General features: G+C 42.7%; 1 protein-coding gene across 3 annotated transcripts; it reads right to left on the reverse strand.

Moving 5' to 3' along the window:
• Window positions 1-400: 400 nt before the first annotated feature.
• On the reverse strand, window positions 401-14,088 carry acer1 (alkaline ceramidase 1). 3 transcript variants are annotated; one of them, XM_004553810.5, is made up of 8 exons: window positions 13,870-14,088; window positions 13,201-13,557; window positions 6,847-6,959; window positions 6,620-6,734; window positions 6,018-6,156; window positions 3,533-3,670; window positions 3,314-3,451; window positions 401-2,514 (listed from the first exon to the last, which is right to left on the reverse strand). In XM_004553810.5, exons 2-8 carry the CDS (start codon window positions 13,205-13,207, stop codon window positions 2,337-2,339), a joined length of 828 nt encoding a protein of 275 aa, XP_004553867.2. In that variant the 5' UTR covers window positions 13,208-13,557; window positions 13,870-14,088; the 3' UTR covers window positions 401-2,336. The 3 variants fall into 3 exon arrangements, with proteins under 3 accessions (XP_004553867.2, XP_004553868.2, XP_004553865.2); XM_004553811.4 differs by lacking the exon at window positions 13,870-14,088 and adding an exon at window positions 7,104-7,187 and having other exon boundaries at window positions 13,201-13,852; XM_004553808.4 differs by lacking the exon at window positions 13,870-14,088 and having other exon boundaries at window positions 13,201-13,851.
• Between the last annotated feature and the right edge of the window lie 6 nt (window positions 14,089-14,094).

Below are 14,094 nucleotides of genomic sequence, written 5' to 3' on the forward strand. Positions count from 1 at the left end.
GACAGTTTGCATTTCAGTCGACAAATGCATGTTACCCCTGGCTCAACAGGTCACATTACTTTGCCTCAGATGTCCATGTCATGTTTCATCTGACAAAGAAAACTGTTTTTTCTTCTTCTTTCATACAGATGGGAATGAAGGCTCACCACAGTCAAGTCTCTGCGGTGCTCGGACTTTGAAGTGAGATTACCGGGGCCTCGGCCAGACAGAAGGTCACCACTCTCTCACCAAGCTGGTGCCTCCTCTTCGTCTCCCTCCACTCAAACTGATCCAGCCTGCCTCTCAATTAAATCTGAGGAAGAAAATCCCATCTGGCTGTCAGACACAGACTCTCAGATACCAACCAGAAATGTCGCAGGAGACTCAAAGACAACCAGAAACAATGAGCCACAGATTTCACTCAGGTAACATAGATCTTTATTTAAATTACAGATGAATTTATATCAAATCTGCACAAATATATTTCCAGAAAACATAAAGTATCTCTCTGAATAAATGATCTAACCCAGCTGATCTTAACCTTTCTTTGGATTTTGTTTGGACATTAGCCGTGGGACGTTTCAGTAAAGGTAAATTATTGCTCCCGTTTTTTCAATCTGAGAAATTTTCATTAACAAAGCTGAACCAAAAGAAAAAAAGAAAAGATTCAAATATTACAAAACAAACAAAAAAAGAAAGAAAAAGAAAATCCCATATCATGGTGAAGTCGAAAAGTCCATACTGATTAGTGATTAGCCTCATCTCTTAAATCCTGGTGACCCTCGACTTGTGCACAAACATTTCTGTAAGTGAACGGAGAGTTTTCAGTCAGGAAAAAAAAAGCTACACGAGAATTTATTTTGTCGTGAAGGAAATTAATGCTTCTCTGATACTTGGCTGCAAGCCGTCACCTGCTGTCATCTCTTCATCCACACGAGGTCAGTGTTGCACACTAAAATGAAAACGATGCCTGTATTTGTTTACATAAATGATCTATGGTTGCTATTCTCAACCTAAGGAAAAAACAAAAGAGCAAAGAGGCGTGTAACAGGCTGCTCTGAGCCTGGCTTGTGTTATGAACTGTAGAGTCATATTTCAGCAGCATTTCCCCAGTGAAACGGCTCAGAGAGATAACTTAAGTTTATGAACTGAAACATTTTAGTGACTGAAAATGGGACAAAACTGAGCGCAGGTTACGAGCCACGAGGACGGGGCGCACCGGTGTCACACACTGAGGTATTTTTAATGTAAACACGTTTCTCTGTAGCACTTAAAGCCAAGATTTGTTTTTTTGCCCTCTTGGTAAAGCAATAATTTTATCATAACAAAACATACAGTCACAGTGCATCTGTATCCTGATAAACAAAGTAAGAGCATTTACATGAGTCCAACATTAAAGATCACTGCACACGGATTTATAAAGCTCATTGTCTTAAAAGGTGAAACATGTTTCAGTAAAACCGCACTTTTATCACGTGCACATCCACAAAAGTTCAGCCATCTTTGACCCTCTGCAGTCACAGGGCTCTGTTTCCAGCACTAATTTACAACTATAGTTTTTACTGTTCAAGCAAGTGTTTAAATAAAACAATCATGCGTTGAAAAGATAAATAAAGGTCAAAGTTTCCAGTTAAAGTAGTGCCCTTTCTGTGTTAGAAATATGAATTTAAAGGCTAAAAAGTAATCTGTGACCATGTAATTGATACACTAATTACTGTATTTCAGGCGATTGCATAGCTAACAATGAAAATAACTATAAACTCATACTTTACATAAGTGTAAGTAACATATTTAACCTTGATTAAATATATAAATTGACACTGCTTTACACTTTATTGGTTTTAAATCGTTGCACTGACGCATTTACACTGTGCTTTATACAGCGCCCTCCAGAGGTGTTGTATATTACAACAAGTCTTGTTTCATTTTCATGTTTTAAATAAATTAAACTAATTTAAAAAGCTTAAAGTAGCAAAAGCAAAACACACGTGCCATCTTTTCTTGTTATACTGTCTTGCAGTGCAGGAAGCTTTGGAAACCCCCCTCCTCTTACCCCGTCTGACTCTGGATTTGAGGGATTTCTAACCTCGATGATTTCGTTTGCACGCTGTACACATTCAGTTATCCTGCCATGGTTTAAAATAATACACTTTCAGGATCGGACGGGGTTTATTTGTCGTCCAGCGTTAACCCGAGTGTTAAAATATGTGTCAGTCAGGTTTGGGGGGTTGACAACGTTGGTGGTGATGTGCTTTTGGTAAGAAGGCGAAAAGCAGGTATTGATCTTTTTCACGATTGCAGAAGTTGAGTAAACTAACAGAAATGTTCTTTCAGAGTTAAATTAGATTTTCACGTCGTCAGCACCGTTTCTCAGTCTTGGAGTTGCCTTTCAGGACGATGTGAGGTAATCCAACAGCCCATCTATCACAGGGCCAGTACTGCAGTCCAGGCAGCGAGTACGGTATCTCGTAGTTGGCATCCAGGTAGGCTATCAGCGTGCTGCCGTAGGCTACAGCTATCACAATCAGAATGTGCCTGAAGGACGGATAAATCGAAGGTCAACACAAAGACACGAACCATTTTTGTCCTAAAAATGGGGCCTGTTCATGATGCGTTCACGGTGGATAAACGATCCCAAGACTGGAGGTCGGGGTTCACGGTACCAAAGTTTGCAAACGCTGATCTAATGTTACAGTAAACTCATCTTTTCATTTTCATTCAGGAATTCATCTGAATGTTGATTCTGTTCATCAGGACGTTTTCAGTGGGAGAAACGTTTCGTCATACAGGGGACGTCTTCAGTCTCAGCTGACTGCAGGTTTCAACCTTATAAACAGGACATTTGCACAATGACTGAAACCAGCCCACTGAAGGAACGATGGGCTGTGAGGTCAGTTCCTTGATCACTCTTTCAAGGAGGAGGATGTAACATCCTGGACAGGGAGGAACGCTGGTTTGAGCGCGGAGTCAAGGAGGCCATTAATGTGAAAAGGGAAAGACCATCTCTGAATGGAGGAGGGGCCTAAGGGTGCATCTCTTGATTGATGATCGAGGAACTGAGCTCACAGCCCATCGTTCCTTCAGTGGGCTGGTTTCAGTCATTATGCAAATGTCCTGTTTAAAAGGTTGGAAACCTGCAGTCAGCTGAGACTGAAGACGTCCCCTGTATGACGAAACGTTTCTCCCACTGACAACAGAATCAACTTTTTGGGATTTACTGACCTGGATGATTGAGCATGCATCAAGACAGTAATTCATCTTGTTGATATGAAACAAACATGCAGACAAGTGAAGATAAAGAAATAAAAGAAATGAACGGGAAGCCAGGACTTACCAAAAACCATGCAGGTAGCAGAAGTTGATCCTCTGCCAGAAGCTGCAGCCAAAGCGGTCACCGAGCCAGCAGGAGATGGCGAGCACCCACAGAGCGATCGACAGCTTGGCGAGTCGCAGAGCCTTCTGGTCAGTGCAGCTGAGAATGACGGAAAATGGATGATCGCAGGAAATCAAACGGCAAAGTGCACAATCAGGTTTTCACGTGTCTTTTTCTTACCATTTCATCTCCATAATCAGAGTGTAAAGCAGATGGAGGCCGAAGCAGTTTAACGCGTAGGCGTTGGCCGTAGGTTTGACGAATGACGACACCGAGCTGATGACCGTGATCACCAGGACGAGCTTTGAAAACGTGGATCTGCGTTGGAGCGCACAGAGACGGAAATAAACACGCACCTGAAGCAGACTTGAAACAGACGTTTAGTTTTATTTTGGCATCGTACTCCAGCCCGTACGGACTCACGGGTTTGATTTCACCACATGCTTTGTGTAAAGCATTCTGTGAGGCTGGTTTGGATGGGTGCAAAGTGAATAAACATGATTGTTACAGCAGTCTAGCAAACCATGAAAGAAAACCTGAAAAACAGGTTGTCCTCCCTATACTCACACTTCTAATAAATAAACTCGTCATTGAGCATTCTTCGTGTGCAATAACTGGGAGGCCTTTTTATCTAAAGTTGTGATTACCTGATAAACGCAGGTCCAAAAGTAATTTTGTGTTGTATGTGGATTCCTGCTACACTCGACAGCTAATTCCCAACTCTGCCTTTTAACAGAATTTGTCTTTGTATACATTCATAAAAGACAGAATTTGCAGAAAAAGTCCTGAATAAAAACTGTTTCTTTAGGATCAGGAGCAGCGATGTGCACTCATTCACCTGAGCTCTGTGACTTACAGTCAGGGCTGCACGTTTGTGGACAAGGATGCAGCTTTTAAATGCAGATTTTAAATAAAACATTCAAACGTGGACTTTCAGGTTTAGTTGGACAGTTTGAACCAAAGTCCTGCCATTTTTATACGCGGCCGCTGTCGTCAGAGGCTCGTGAGTAACTGGACAAGTAGCTGACAAGCAGGTGAACCAGGTGAGGCTGGTTTCTCGGCTACGTCGTGACAAATTCAGCAGATATAAGAACTGGAGTCGAGTCTCAGTGTTGAATTATCATTTGGGAGCTTTTAACAGGAATTCTTTCTTAATGTGACGGTCAAAGATATGTTGATGCAAGTGAAGAAACTTTACGAGTGGCCAAATCAACAATCCGGCCAGTTCAGCAATGCCTGAAAAGGCCTGAAAGACCACTGAAGGTAAAGGTCTAATATCAAGACATGCCTTCATGAATGGAAATACAGTAAGTTTGCAACAAGGCGTCCAGCACGGCTACATTCAAGAACAAAAAGGCTACATTACAGGAAAACATCTAAGCGCTTGCACAGCTGTCACTGGCGTTTATTGATCACGTGATTGCCGATAGAAGTAGCAGAACGAACTGTGAAGCGTGCAGGGCTGTACTCTCTGCTCACACAGTGTTTGTAGTGCAAATGGATCATGACTATTCTTCAACAGCCAAGCCAGTCACCATGTCAACACAACAGAGCAGCGACTGAAGGTGGCTGCAGTGAAAGCCTGGAAGAGCATCTCAAGGGAGAAAGCACAATATTTGGTGACATCTATGAGTTCTAGACTTCATTTCCATCCATCCATCCATTCGCTTCCGCTTGTCCTTTTCAGGGTCGCGGGGGGCGCTGGAGCCTATCCCAGCTGTCATAGGGCGAGAGGCGGGATACACCCTGGACAGGTCGCCAGTCTGTCACAGGGCCAACACACAGGGACAGACAACCATTCGCACTCACATTCACTCGCACATTCACACCTAGTGACAATTTGGATTAATCAATTAACCTATCCCCACAAGCTGCATGTCTTTGGACGGTGGGAGGAAGCCGGAGTACCCGGAGAGAACCCACGCAAACACGGGGAGAACATGCAAACTCCACACAGAAAGCCCCCGGCCTGGTGTTGGAATTGAACTCAGGACCTTCTTGCTGTGCGGCAACAGTGCTAACCACCGTGCACCGTGCTGCCCATTCATTTCCATCCAAATATTAAAAACAATCCTTATATTATAAATGACATTAGTTGGTCCAGTGACTCTTGAGCCTTTGAAAATGGGGTTATGTGGATAATTACACAGTCATACTGTTTGATTCAAAAACACAGAAGCAAAATGATAAAAACGTCACGATTAGACTTCCCTGCAATCACAGCGGCCTCGGCTGTTCGGGAGGAGCAACCCACTGGATCAAACACTGGAAAATCACTGTGAGGTTATTGATGCCAGGGGGATTGTTTCACACATCAAATGTTCATTCGCCTGTCGCACCTTGCAGTTTAAATATTTACACAGGTTAGGTGGAGCTCTGTTTTTACAGCCCCGTGTCCATCAAGGTGAAGACTGAACCACCACATTTGGGACAATGACGAACCTTTGAGCTGTTAAACTGGCTCCTCGTCCGGCCGGGATAAGGTTTCACAGTGGCATGTGTTGGAAACGCTCTGTTATTGTTTTGCATCATCCTGAAAGACCACTGATCTCCTTAGAAACACGCAGAGGCACGAATAAACGCCGGACACAAAGACCTTGGACTAAGTTGTCGAAACACAGATCAGTCATCTGTCGCTGGGTTAATGGTTACAAGGTCGACATACCTGTCTTTTATAAAAGAAGGGAAGAGTCTGCGAGGGAACCAGACGGCATAACCGACCGCCAACACCCACAAGATCGAGAGCTCGTCCAACATCTGACCGACGAAACTAAGAGTCATGTGAAAGTACGCCGAGAACAGCCCTGCAAAGAAGAGAGAACGAGAGAATGATGTCGAATTATTCATGCTTTTAGGATTTTATAGGCGAAGACAAGTATAAAACGGGTAAAGTGAGACGTGTTACTGCACGTTCACAGATGGTTAAGCGCAGTGCAGGGGAGACATGCAGAGCTCCAGTTTGCAGCTGACTTCTCTTCTCGTGCTTTAGTTATTACATTTAAACTTGCATACTGGTTAAACTGGTTCGGCTACTGTTGCAACTAATAAGTATTTCTTTTAGTGTCATAAGCTTTAAGAAAACCTAGTCAGTTCAGAGAAGCTTCAAACATCTGCTACAGATCTTCCTACTTGATAACACATTTCTTGTGATATCTATTTCATCTATACTGAGTCAGCCTGTTTCACAAACACAAAACATTTCGTGGATTTATTTTGCAGACATACGGCTGAAGTTGGTTTAAATAAAGAAAGAAAGAAAGGACTGACCTACAAAAATCATCATGACCCAAACCAGGTGGATCGCCAAGCTCCTCTCTTTGGCATATGGGTGCAGAAGGTAGAGCATGATGGGAGAGATAATGAAGAAAATGAAGCTGCTCATCTGCAGGGAAAACATTAAATCGATCACCAGTCCAAAGTGTGGCTTTGAGTTGCAGTTGTTGGGCTGGTAGCGCCACTGCAAGTGTCTCCTGAATAAAAAGCTTTCAGTTTACCGTGTTGAAGGACTCGACCACATGCTCAGAGTGTCTGTAGTTGTCTTCGCACCAGTCGATTTCTGAACTCTCATAGGAGAAAACTCCCGCCATCCCCTCGCCGGAGTGAACACCTGAGAGACGCAGGGACAACAGTGGCCGCTGACTCTGGTGTAACAAGCACACCTGTATTTTTCAGTAGTCAAATTAAGGTGTTTGTATATGTGGTTTATGGAAATCATTATCCCCTCCACCCAGCAGTCAAATGCCAATCGCACCCTTTTACAATTTCACTTAAATGTCAGTCCCTGCTGGCGCCTACATCTCCCACGATGCAACCGGACAGCATGTTCAGCAACGTCCTACAAACAGCCCAGAAAATGTGACCGATTCAGACGACAGCGTACGTTGCTCCACTTTTATTATATTTTTATGACATGATAAAAATGGCGCCGTATACACAAACAGACTTTTTGCTCCATGGTTAATGTTTTGTAAGCATTAGTGCACCACACCAACACGATCCAGTTAAATCAGAGGTCATTAAAACTCGGACTTTTGTCATTTTGAATATCAGATTCCTCTTTGGTACTACAGTAAGTTCATTTCCATAGTTGTATCCCTTTTAATTGCTGGTTCACTTTAGCGTAGGATGAGGACACTTCACACTTCCACGGCTGTTTTAACCTGCGCTGCACGACATCTGTGCTATTAAAACACAACCTGCCATCTTTCCTAGAAGGCTGTCAGATGTGGCGCAGTGTGTGAATGGTGCCTGGTTCACAGTATTTGTTGGACTTGATTTATTGCATCATTATTATATGGCTTTTATTTACACTTACAGTGTAAATAGGGAGGGGGGTTCACATTCACAAAAGTACACACTGGACTTGAGCTGGAATTGCTTTTAAACCTCAGTATGGCCTCGAAACTGGGACTAAAATTTTCCCAATGACTTTTATATCCACAGAGGCCAAGGCCGCTCATTTCAGTCTCTACTGAATCTGGATATTTGCTACAGCAAATTATTACCTGGAGCTTTCAAAAGTACTCAGTTTATTATGCAGCCTAAACAGGAAGTCGTCATCAGAACGCCACCCTTCATGTTGATATCTGAATTACAGATTTTTAACAGTGTCAATAAACTTATTTCAGAGTTTGCACTGAAATACAGAGTTTATAGGTGTACCTAATAAAGTGGTTACCGATGGGAAAAGAAGTACTCCGCCTTTAAGTACAAGTTGTAATACTATTGAAATATTACAAGTCTCATCATATATGTACTTGTTTTCCAGAACAATCGATGTCAGAATACTAACATATTACTGCATAACACTCTGTTATGTACTACAGTGTAATTCAGGCGACTGAACACTGAAAGAAAAATATTATCTATAGAAACAACTCCCAGTTTATCTGTTGATTAGAACTCGTATGAATAACCTAGACTAGGAAAATAGGCAGTTGAGTTCAAAGGTCATTAAGTAAAGGTGATGAAGTAAAAGCATAAAGTACAAGTACTTCGAGAAAGTAGTTGAGCACAATATATTAAGTAACAGTAAATCACTATTTATTACCATCCTGAGGAATAAACATCGGAGTTTTCCTGACAGGGAAAAACCTTTTTGTCCGAAATTGTTGAGCTAGTTAATAGGTATGCCCTCGTTGTCATCTGTTGTGATTTTATTTTGAAAGGATGCTTCCTGTTATGCTGCAGAGTGCACGCCAGAGTTCAATAATAAAAACTAAGTGTTGTTCCGGTGAAAAGCCGATGCCCCACGTGTGATTATTCCTCCGTCTAGACAATATAAGTATCTTCAATATTCATGCAGATTCCGCTGGAAGACCCGTCTCTGCTAACAGGTTATGGGCCCAGGAAAACATTGAAGCTACGCCAGGGGAAAGTTTACCACCAGAAAAGTCGCAAAGTACAGCGTGTTCGGTGAGGGCTAGCGTGCTAAGTTAGCACCATGAATAAGCGTGCTGGTGAACCCAGTGGCCGATGGGCAAGGTTGGTTTTTGACGGAGATGAGAAGAATTATGAACTGTGGGAGACAAAATTTTTGGGACATCTTAGATTACAAGGTCTAAAAGACACAATATTGAAAAGTGATGACGACGATGAGGACGACGAAGATAAGAATGCCCAGGCCTATGCAGAGTTAATACAGTTCCTGGATGATAAGAGTTTATCGCTCGTGATGAGAGAAGCTGCCGATGATGGACGCGAGGCACTGAAAATTTTAAGAGACTATTATGCAGGAAAAGGTAAACCAAGAATTATCAGCCTTTATACCGAACTGACTTCTCTGAAGAAAGCAAGCAGTGAGAGCGTCACGGAGTACATCATACGCGCAGAGACATTTATTACAGCCCTGAGAAATGCTGGAGAGACACTTAGTGATGGTCTGCTTGTAGCGATGGTGTTAAAAGGTTTACCAGAAACATTTAAACCTTTTTCCGTTCACATTACGCAAAGTGAATCAGAAATCAAGTTTGCGGAATTTAAAACGAAACTCCGCAGCTATGAGGACACTGAGAAAATGCGCTTAATGGAACAAGAGGATAACATCATGAAGGCGAGAGTGCAACCCAGCGTGAGACCCGCAGCAGCTGCTAATGACCACAGGAGAGACATGTCAGACATAGTCTGTTTTAAGTGTGGCCAACGGGGACACAAGGCCAGAGCATGCCGCTACAGACAGTGGTGCGGTCACTGTAGGAGCAACACCCATCGAGAGTCGACTTGCAGGAGACGACAACGGAATGATGAAGCACGCATAGCCTCGGAGGAGGGCGACAACGCAGAGAGCGACGACACTTATGTCTTCCGGATGAGCGATGACTACGCGGCACCTCAACAGCCACAAGACATCAGGACCAAAGGCCTAATGGTGGATACTGGCGCAACATCACACATCCTGAATGATAAAACAGCGTTCAAGAAATTTAATGACGACTTCCAGCCGGGAACGCACTGTGTGGAATTAGCTGATGGCACCAGGTGTAAAGGAGTGGCTGAAGGCAGAGGAGATGCAGAGGTGTGCTTGATTGACAGCAGAGGGAGACAGTGTAAAACAACACTGAAAGACGCCCTATGCATTCCCTCATTTCCACAGAATATCTTCTCTGTGAGAGCGGCCACCACGAACGGAGCCACTATCATCTTTAAGAAAGGAAGGAACGTCCTTCAACACAGAGACGGTACAAAGTTTCACATCCATGAGCACAACAGACTTTATTACCTTGAGACTGTAAGTGAGTACGATGATAAGTGTAATAATTGTTTTGATGTGCAGACATGGCATGAAATTTTGGGACATTGCAATCATAGTGACATTCTGAAGCTACAAAATGTGGTTGAAGGTATGAAAATCAAAGGGAAAACTGACAAAGAAAGTTTGAACTGTGAGGTGTGTATTCAGGGAAAATTTGTCCAGACTAGGAATAGAAACCCTGACAGGAGAGCTGAGAAACCTCTCGAGCTGGTACATACGGATCTAGCAGGGCCGATAGATCCAGAATCACGAGATGGACACAGATATGCATTATTGTTTACCGATGACTTTTCCGGTGCAGTATTTGTATATTTTCTCAAAAACAAAAGTGAAACAATGCAAGCAACTGAAATCTTTTTGGCCGATACAGCCCCACTCGGGAAGGTAAAGTGTATCAGGTCAGACAACGGCACAGAGTTCATGGCAAAGAGTTACCAGGTATTGTTAAACAAACATGGAATAAGACATGAAACTTCAGCCCCATATTCCCCTCACCAGAATGGTACAGCGGAACGTGGCTGGAGAACACTTTTTGATATGGGGAGGTGCATGCTTATTGAGAGTGCCATACCAAAGGAATTATGGACGTATGCAGTTCAAACAGCGGCTATCGTGAGAAACAGATGCTTTAACAACCGGACAGGGCAGACACCTTACTTTTTGCTGACTGGGCGGAAGCCCAATCTATCCAGAATGCGAAAGTTTGGGTGTGAGTGTTATGCTTACAAGCAAAACAAGGGTAAGCTGGATTCTAAGTGTACAAAAGGGATTTTTGTAGGCTACGACAAAAACAGTCCAGCATACAAGGTTTATTTCCCAGACAGCGCCAAAGTGCAAAAGTTTAGGCTGGTTAAGTTTGTAACCAAACACAATGAGGAAAAGCAAACACAAACTGATACGACATCTGAGGATGAAGACATACAGGTGAGGGAGAGACCAAACGTGAACAGGGAAAGCCCCAGTACCAGTTCACAGGAACCAGATACTGACAACCAACCAGAAGTGAACAGTCAGATGCCACTTAGTGATGAGACTGAAAACTCCAGAAGGTATCCTTCTAGAACAAGAAAGAAACCAGATTATCTAAATGAATATGAGTCAGGAGAAGACATTGATGATCAAGTGCTGACTAACATAGACTACTGTTACAGACTGATAAGTAACTCACCCGTGACATTCAGTGAAGCTGCAAGGTCACCCAACTCTAGAGAGTGGAAAGCAGCTATGGATGAAGAAATGCAATCCTTAAAAGAGAACAACACCTTTACCCTAACAATCTTACCTGAGGGAAAGAAAGCAGTGGGGGGTAGATGGGTATATGTGAAGAAAAACAGTGGTGATGGATCAGAAAAATATAAAGCACGGTACGTAGCTAAAGGTTACAACCAGTGTTTTGGGATAGACTATGATGAAACTTTTTCTCCGACTGCTAACCTGACAAGCATAAGAGTATTGATGCAGTGTGCAATACAAGAAAACCTGATTTTGCATCAGATGGATGTAAAAACCGCATACTTGCATGCACCAATAGATTTTGAAGTGTATGTTGAGCAGCCAGAAGGCTATGAAGTAAAAGGAAAAACAGATGAGAAACTGGTCTACAAGCTGGAAAAGTCACTTTATGGGCTTAAACAGTCAGGCCGAAACTGGAACAGGACATTACATGACTATTTGATAGAGAACGGTTTCATGCAGAGTCCTGTAGATCATTGTGTTTACACAAGGAAAACAGGAAAAGAAAAAGTGATCATGATCATATGGGTTGACGATATTATTATTGCAGCCAGTGATGAAAGGGTTTTGAAAACTGTGAAGGAAATGCTAACTGCAAGATTCAAAATGAAAGATATGGGGAAACTCAAACATTTTCTTGGTATTGATTTTGAGCAAACCCAAGATTGTGTAAAAATGTTACAAGAGAGATATGTAGAAAACATACTGGAAAGATTTCAAATGCAAGACTGTAAACCAAGATCAACTCCTTGTGAACAAAGGTTGAACTACAATGATGATGCTGAGAAAATGAACAATGTCAGAATGTACAGAGAGGCAGTAGGTAGCCTTATTTACTTGACCTCTTGCACACGACCAGATTTGAGTTTTGTTGTAAGTAAGCTGTCACAGCACTTCAAAGAACCAGCTGTGGAACATTGGACTACTGTGAAACATGTTCTAAGGTACCTGAAACAATCAAAAGACAAGACATTGTGCTACAGGAAAAGTGACAAAGATTTGAGAGTACAAGGTCACAGTGACTCAGACTGGGCTGCGGATGTGACTGACAGGAGGAGTACTACAGGTTACTGCGTAAGCCTGAATGAAGGAGGTACTTTGGTGTCATGGCGAACAAAGAAGCAGCCAACTGTTGCCTTGTCAACTTGTGAAGCAGAGTACATAGCTTTGGCAGCAACAACACAAGAATGTTTGTACTTGACACAACTGTTGCAAAGCATGTATGAGCATCAAAAGAGACCGCCAAAGATTTTTGAGGACAATCAAGGGACTATTGCATTGGCAAAGAATCCTGTTAACAGACAGAGGTGTAAGCATATCGATATCAAATATCATTTTGTGAGATCAACAGTTAATGCTGGAAATTTGATATTGGAGTATTGTCCGACAGGTCTGATGGTGGCCGATGTTATGACAAAGCCAGCAACAAAGGGGAAGTTATTGAAGTTTGAGAAATATATGTTTGGAGTGTAAACAAATAGTAAAGAAAAACTGTTTCTTTTGGAATGCATGTAAAGCTGACAACGTGAGTGCAAGTGGGGGTGTTGAGCTAGTTAATAGGTATGCCCTCGTTGTCATCTGTTGTGATTTTATTTTGAAAGGATGCTTCCTGTTATGCTGCAGAGTGCACGCCAGAGTTCAATAATAAAAACTAAGTGTTGTTCCGGTGAAAAGCCGATGCCCCACGTGTGATTATTCCTCCGTCTAGACAATATAAGTATCTTCAATATTCATGCAGATTCCGCTGGAAGACCCGTCTCTGCTAACAGAAATATGAATATTTGGACAAAAAAAAGTGTCCCAATAATTAAAAAGTTTATTTTTTTTCTCATCACAGGGTGTTCAATGGGAAACCGGCTCTTACCTGCCATGCTGTCGTCCTGCAGCCCGGCACTGCTGCTCTGCTCCAGGTGCTGCAACAGGTGGATTTAACGAGGCGGGGTTTTGAAACGCTCGCGATCCCGAAGCACGAGCCCAGTAACGTCACTGACGGTCACGCGAAAAGGTTTCAAATCTCTGGGACAATATGTCATCACAGAGAAAATGTCTGGAATGAGCTCGTTTGTTTTTCTTTCTTCATTGACAGTTTACCAGGCCCCGGGGAAAGAGCAGGAACCGGTTACTCAGCAGTAACGGGTAACGTAGAAACGACCATGTGGGGCAAAAAAACCTTTAACGGGCTGTAAACACACGACAGGCGACTGGAGGGTTCAGAGGAAACCTGAAAAGAAACACGCAAAACCGTAACAGGTGTTCCAGGTAGCTGCTGCACCTGTCTGAGGAATCTCAGGTTTTTCCTAAAGGAGGTTCAACCAAATCTGCCGCATTTCAAAATAAAAGCATAATCCTGCAGCGGAGGAGCAGGTGTGGTGGGAACACGCCGAGTCTTGAAGGTGAAACTCCAAATAGTTGCATTCATATGGTTTAACTCAAAACAAAGAAAGCATTAACTGCGCACACTGGCTTAATAACGTTTCCTGCGATAGAAATTGTTTGGAAAAAAGTACTCGTGTATTTAATTACAAATAGTTACCGGAGAGTCACCTAATATTACCGAAAGTACTCGTCGGTCTCCCATTTCAGGCTACACGTTGTCTTCTTATGTTACGGTTTTTCAGTGCATGCATTTTTACTCTTTTGGGCAGTACTGTGACACTGTGCTGCTGCAGTTTGAGTCTTAATCAAATCCGCGATGAAATCAATGGGCTCCAGTGTGATCTCGTTTTTTATCACATGTAGAAGTGTTTATGATCTGTAA

This window comes from Maylandia zebra, linkage group LG17 (assembly GCF_041146795.1).
Source record: "Maylandia zebra isolate NMK-2024a linkage group LG17, Mzebra_GT3a, whole genome shotgun sequence".
Classification (NCBI taxonomy): Eukaryota; Metazoa; Chordata; class Actinopteri; order Cichliformes; family Cichlidae; genus Maylandia; species Maylandia zebra.